Source organism: Barbus barbus (assembly GCF_936440315.1).
Source record: "Barbus barbus genome assembly, chromosome: 23".
In the NCBI taxonomy this organism is placed as follows: domain Eukaryota; kingdom Metazoa; phylum Chordata; class Actinopteri; order Cypriniformes; family Cyprinidae; genus Barbus; species Barbus barbus.
The window spans coordinates 30,803,205-30,810,294 of NC_136751.1; the positions used below are offsets into that span (position 1 = coordinate 30,803,205).

Genomic DNA, 7,090 nt, shown 5'->3' on the forward strand with positions numbered 1-7,090 from the left:
TAAGTGTTTTTTTATATTTGATTTTAGCTAATGTTTATTTTATTTCAAGCAACAAAAATGTTTTTATGGTTTTATTCTTAGTTATATAATAACCCTGACATGCACATAGCAAAGCATGTAAATGAAGGCTAGGTAAATATTAATTAAGTCCCTGCATCAGAAAAGGTTGACAAACCCTGTCATATATAAATACACAAATAGGTACATAAGTATAAAGAACAAATATTGCAATGACATATTTAATAATTCACAATAGATGACTTGTCAATGGAGAATTCTCTTTATGTCTTAAAGTTTCGTGTTGTGGTTTCATGTTAAAGTTACATAAACCTAAACAATAGTTCAGCATCAGAGGAAGTATGCAGTCGATCGACATCTGTGAACTCTGCTGACATCCTCACCGGCGCCTCTAGAGGAGCACACACACACACACACACACACACACAGAGAGAGAGAGACAGACAGACACACACAGAGAGAGAGAGAGACAGACAGACAGACAGACACAAACACACACAGAGAGAGAGAGACAGACAGACACACACACACACACACAGAGAGAGAGACAGACAGACAGACACACACACACACACACACACACACACACACTCACACTCACACACACACACACACACACACACACACACACTCACACTCACACACACACACACACACACACACACACACACACAGAGACAGAGACTGACAGACAGACACACACACACTCACTCACACACACACACTCACACTCACACACACACACACACACACAGAGACTGACACACACACACACACACACACACACACACAGAGAGAGACAGACACACACACATACACACACACACACACACACACACACACACACACACACACACACACACACACACACGTGCTGACAGACAGACAGACACACACACACACACATACGTGCTGACAGACAGACAGACACACACACACACACACACACACGTGCTGACAGATCTGCGTGTTTGATATGACAGCAAAAAAAAAAAAAGGAGTCAAACAATATGCGAGAGATGCAACTTCAAAACTACAAAATAAATCTATGTTATTAAATCTCTGCTGGTCACTAATCATGCATTTAAAGTCTGCAGCTCTGTGTTTGGAAGAAAAGTGTGCTCAGATCTCAAGATTCCTGAGAGAGACAATAAAACAATAAAAGCAAATAAACAAGAATAAAAGATTAAATTCTGGCTCATGTTGTGCCACTTGCTGTAGAATGCTTTCTGTATACAGGTGTTTCTCTGGCAGCAGAGCCCGATGAGCTGAGGTCAGTCTCTGGTGACTCTCAGCTGTAGTTTGCTTCCACCTGCAGGATCAAACACAGCATTACAGACTCAATGATGGACACAAACCGCTCACAACATAAAACACTCAAAAGCTCTACACAGTCCCACAATAGCTTGAGAACAATCAGACCTGAAGCCAACTTAACTTTCTCATTAAATGAGTCCAGTCATGTTAAACTGCATTCAAATGTAGCTGAATGACTAAATCCTATTAGACTCTTACTTATTTCTATATAAAGAGGTGGATTTCACTGAAATAAGGTCTGGCTGTGTTCCAAATTGAGTCCTAGTGTACTATCTAGTGTGGACGCCTGTTTCAGCCCAGAAAAATAAAACGATTTTTAACTCACAGACAGACTTTTTTTTCTTGCAGTTCTGAATACATATTTCACGATTCTGACTTTTCCCCTCACAATTCTCTAAAAACTTTATTTCTGAGAAAAGAGTCAGAATTGTAAGATATAAACTCAAAATTAGTGAAATATAAACTCACAATTCTAAAAGGTCACAAAATTACCCTTTTATTTAATTTTAAACTGTGCTTTGCAAATGTTTATATGTTGAAACTGGGTTTACATCACTATTAGGCCCATCACTTTTTTTCTAGAATTGCAAGAAACAGTCTCAGTTGTGAGATAAAAAAAAAAAGGTGCTATTATTATTATTATTTTAATTCCATGTCGAAAACAGGCTTCCATAGTTTACAGACTATTTAAAAAAAGGAAAAAAACTTATGACTTTTTAATTGAGTTTTGGGTAAAACTCTCTGATGAAATAATGAGTCAGGAGACATAGCTGTTATTTCTTTTGGTTCTTTCATCACACAGTTAATAGAAAGTTGAGTTGAGTGCTTTGCATTGTGGGATACAGCATCTCACTCAGTGAGTAAATGCAGAGTGCAATCATGTTCCATACATAGTGTGCGCTGCAAAAAGAGGAGTATGCAGTATGTTATTCAGCTCTCAGTTCATTCTCAGACACAGGTTTGTTTTCCAAGCATCAGCTCAGTCTTTTCATCACTGGACGAGGGATCTCAGGTGAAGCAATCGTTATGCATGTCAACTGAACTTATGATATTATAAAGTGCATGTTCCTCATTTGAAGCAGCCGCTGCTGGACTATCTGCTCAGGTTTCTCTGGGTTGAAGCGTAACGCAGCAGTTATTCCAGCATCATGTGTTCGGCATCAGCTCTCCCTCTCCTGAAGCCCACTCCTCAAGCTCCGCCTCTCCACTGGAGAGAAGGGGTGTGTCCACCGAAAGGCCACGCCTCTTCCCAAACACTCGCTGCTGCAGCTCGATGATGTCATGACGGATATCAGCCATCATCAGCAACAGAAAGTCAAACGACCCTGGAGGCCCCTGGAGAGAGAGAGAGAGCGAGAGGGGGGGAGGGAGAGAGAGAGAGCGAGGGAGAGAGAGAGGGAGGGAGAGAGAGACAGAGAGAGAGAGGGAGGGAGAGAGAGACAGAGAGAGAGAGAGCGAGGGAGAGAGAGAGCGAGAGGGGGGAGGGAGAGAGAGAGAGAGAGGGGGGGAGGGAGAGAGAGAGAGCGAGGGAGAGAGAGAGGGAGGGAGAGAGAGACAGAGAGAGAGAGAGCGAGGGAGAGAGAGAGAGAGAGAGAGAGAGAGAGAGAGGGAGGGAGAGAGATAGAGCGAGAGAGAGGGAGAGAGAGAGAGAGAGAGAGAGAGAGAGTGAGAGGGGGGGAGGGAGAGAGAGAGAGCGAGGGAGAGAGAGAGAGAGAGAGAGAGAGAGAGAGAGCGAGAGGGGGGGAGGGAGAGAGAGAGAGCGAGGGAGAGAGAGAGCGAGAGGGGGGGAGGGAGAGAGAGAGAGCGAGGGAGAGAGAGAGGGAGGGAGAGAGAGGGGGAGAGAGAGAGATAGAGCGAGAGAGAGGGAGAGAGAGAGAGAGAGAGAGAGGGAGGGAGAGAGAGAGCGAGAGGGGGGGAGGGAGAGAGAGAGAGCGAGGGAGAGAGAGAGAGAGAGAGAGAGAGAGAGAGCGAGAGGGGGGGAGGGAGAGAGAGAGAGCGAGGGAGAGAGAGAGAGAGAGAGAGAGAGAGAGCGAGAGGGGGGGAGGGAGAGAGAGAGAGCGAGGGAGAGAGAGAGCGAGAGGGGGGGAGGGAGAGAGAGAGAGCGAGGGAGAGAGAGAGGGAGGGAGAGAGAGGGGGAGAGAGAGAGATAGAGCGAGAGAGAGGGAGAGAGAGAGAGAGAGAGAGAGGGAGGGAGAGAGAGAGCGAGAGGGGGGGGGGGGGGAGAGAGCGAGGGAGAGAGAGAGGGAGGGAGAGAGAGACAGAGAGAGAGAGAGAGAGAGAGAGGGAGGGAGAGAGATAGAGCGAGAGAGAGGGAGAGAGAGAGAGAGAGAGAGAGAGCGAGGGAGAGAGAGAGCGAGAGGGGGGGAGGGAGGGAGAGAGAAACAGAGAGAGAGCGAGGGAGAGAGAGAGCGAGAGGGGGGGAGGGAGAGAGTGAGAGAGCAAGGGAGAGAGAGAGGGAGGGAGAGAGAGACAGAGAGAGAGAGAGAGAGAGAGAGAGAGAGCGAGAGGGGGGGAGGGAGAGAGAGACAGAGAGAGAGAGGGATTTAACAAGTACTTTATTACTCTATAAAACTTACATCACTTTTCAATAAATAAAAAGTACAATTAACAACCTTAAAAATTCACTACAAGTTGATCATCATGAATTATACAAAGAACCTCATTAATACCCCACACATCACAAAAAAGTACATCATTATTTATAAGCCTATAATAGGCAAACTCAATGTTCAATCTTCCTTTTACCAAGCATTGAAACATCGCTTCAGGATCCACTGTAGCAAGCTGTAACCCGTTATTCTTTCTTGTTTTCCAAATTGCCAGTTTAGCTATTCCAATTAAATAATTTAGTAAACACATTTTCCTCCTCACTAAAAAATTATGTTTCATTTTCATTCTAAGTCTGGTCTCAGCAATCCTGGCCATCTAGAGGTTCTTTGTCTCTTTAACAATTCCCAATGTATGACTTTAACTGACGTATAATAGATCAGATGCATCTACTGATCCATCCTGACGATGAAGGTGGCATCTGTTTTTGACGCACAGTTTCTTTCAGGATTAAAATAGAAAGTACTCGGGGCATCCATATCTTTGATAGAGCAGAACTTATCTCTTATCAAAGCTCCCTTTGCTTGCTCCTGAACTTAGCGCTTGTTTTTTCTTGGTTCATACATCACCCTGTACCCTCTCATTATTACCTTCAAGCTGTTTCTCTAACAACTGAATGTCCTTCTTTAGTTTTACTGTTGTTTTAACCATAGTTGAAGTATGAAAAGCATAATTCTGACAAAATAGTCTTATATTTCCTTTACCCACATCCCACCACTGACACACATTTTGAAATGATGACTTCTTCAACTTCCAATTATTCCAAAAAAACGTTTAAATTTTCACAAAAACAGCTGTCATTTGAATGTTTTCTTTACATTTAAAACCAAGATAACCATATGGTGGTCTGAAAAACCATTTGGAGAGATACAAACATCCATTACTTTGTTGTTCCACATTTTCTTCAAATAAAGTCTATCCAAACTTGCACCGCAAACCCTATCATCACACACGTTCAACCAGGTATACTATCTAACTCCTATATTTCTTGTTCTCCAAACATCTTTTAGTTGAAATTCATGCATAATGTTTAACAATGTAACACTTAATTGACTATAAGGCTCCTCCCCATTCCTAGAAAATCATAAAACAATTCTGCCTCTCTGGGCCACTATTGGGGGCATAGACATTAACAAACAAACATAATTCCATCATATTCAACTTCTTCAACATATCAACAGAAAATAAAGTAGCTGCCCCAGCACTATTATGTGTTCCATGGCTCAAAGCAAACTTGCCCTCCCACCACATAGCCCACTCAATTTCATTATCCTTATTAGAATGTGTTTCTTGTAAAAAAAGAAAAAATCTTTTTTAATACTTTAAATTCTGAAATCAATGCTAATTTACCCCTATCTCTTCCCCCATATGGTTGTAGAGTTATAGTTAACTAAAACAAAAACAAAACTTTTTTTTTACTTGAAATGAATGTTAACTGAAATAAAACACTAAAAAAAAATGAAAATTTGTATTTAACGATTTAATTTATGTGAAAAAATATTTTATTTCAGCTACCTGCTAAAGAAACATTTCTCCTTTTCATTCAGTTTAACTTTAAGCTGCAGTCTGTAAGTTTTGCCTCTTTGTCGCCATCTCTGTTTGAAAACCTGGAATTGCAGCTTTTTGCAGCGTTATCTCGCTTGTGTGATCCGGTGCTCCGGCACGGCTTCAGCGCGGATGAATCTAATGTTGAGGTGAATGTGTAGCTGTCAGTCACTGCACCGGTGTGGGTGTTTACTGTTCTTCGCAATCACAGATTCTAGCCTGTCTTGGAATATATGACCCAAATCAGAATTTTCACCATATATTGCCATCAGAACAAGTAACAAATCTGCCACATTTGTTCTGACCAACTGAGCATCGCGCTACCAATGGTGATTAAATCTAACGATCGGTTAGCTCATAGCACATCTAACAGGAAATTAACAAAAAGGCGACTAAAGCTGCCATGAAACTGCGCATGCATGTAATATGCTATATATGAGTCACTAAGAACATGTCTCTGAAATGGTTTTCCAAACTGTCCTGGAGCAGCCCAGCACTGTCTCTCTAATCTAACACACTCGATGCAACTCGTCAGCTCATTAATAGAGACTGAAACGGGTCAGAAGAGGTGATGAGAGAAAACACGATGCGTGTCAGATCCGTGTCATGTTCAGCAGCAGCTCAGCAGCCCAAAACAACCTAATAACCAGCTGCTGGGATGTCTGTTCATCAAGAACAAAAGAAGAAAAAAAAGAGGAAATCATTCACTTTTAAATAGCTGTAAATATTTATCTGTATTTAGTTTAGAATTTAGTGTTTAATAACTTTATTACAGGTAGCCTAGCTAAATATTTATTATAATGGGTTTATGTGAAGATTAGAAGTTACCTAAATTAGAAGTTATTTTTAAAGTCTAATAAATGTTAAAATTGATAGCTCATAATTATAATGTAATGTTTAATGCTATAGTCAATGGTTAAATATTAGGAGGATTTCTTTTTATAGATTAATCGCGATTAATTTCAGAAAAAAATTGTGATTAATTCATTTTTTTTAATCGATTGACAGCACTAAAAGAAATATATATATATATATTAACTAATTCCAAGCATTAATAAAATGATAGTAGTATTTTAATGATAATTAAAAGTACAGTCTTCTAAACATATATTTTTAAACAATCTATCTATTAATATGAGAGATTTAAAAAAACACTTTCAATTTTGAATACACAAATGAAAAAAAGCTTTTTATATAAGCATTTGAATGCTTCTCCAAAAGAGTATAACGTTTACAAAACATTAGATAAATAAATAAATAGAGAGAGAGAGACTGAAAAGATCCACAGATTGTTCAATATTTGTGTTTAGAACAAACCGTGAGCAGACTGACTGAAGAAGAACACAGAGCTGCTGCACAAACACTGGAACTCATGCTGGAACTGATGCCTTTAATGCAGTGAAGTGAGGAGGAACTTACTGGAGATCCTCTGGGTCCAGGAACACCTCGGTCACCCTGCAGAGAAACAGTCACAATCTCACCGTTCATCCCATTCATGTCATTTACAGCGAGCACAGCACTCAGTTTGTGTACTAAAATCATAAATAACAGCACACAGCAATATTGTGTTCATCTACATGAAGCAAGACAAACGTGCCTTCTG

General features: G+C 40.9%; 1 protein-coding gene across 1 annotated transcript in view; it reads right to left on the minus strand.

The window, feature by feature from the left end:
* Positions 1-2,119: 2,119 nt before the first annotated feature.
* Positions 2,120-7,090, minus strand: part of LOC306842911 (collagen and calcium-binding EGF domain-containing protein 1-like) — a 13,866-nt gene continuing 8,895 nt past the window's right edge. Inside the window, exons 9-11 of the mRNA XM_079374089.1 lie at positions 7,085-7,090; positions 6,907-6,942; positions 2,120-2,670 (exon numbers count right to left, since the gene is read on the minus strand). The exon at positions 7,085-7,090 is cut by the window's right edge and continues 30 nt beyond it. Of these exons, the coding sequence (XP_079230215.1) occupies positions 2,482-2,670; positions 6,907-6,942; positions 7,085-7,090 (231 nt within the window). The 3' untranslated portion in view covers positions 2,120-2,481. The remainder of the gene's footprint in view (positions 2,671-6,906; positions 6,943-7,084) is intronic.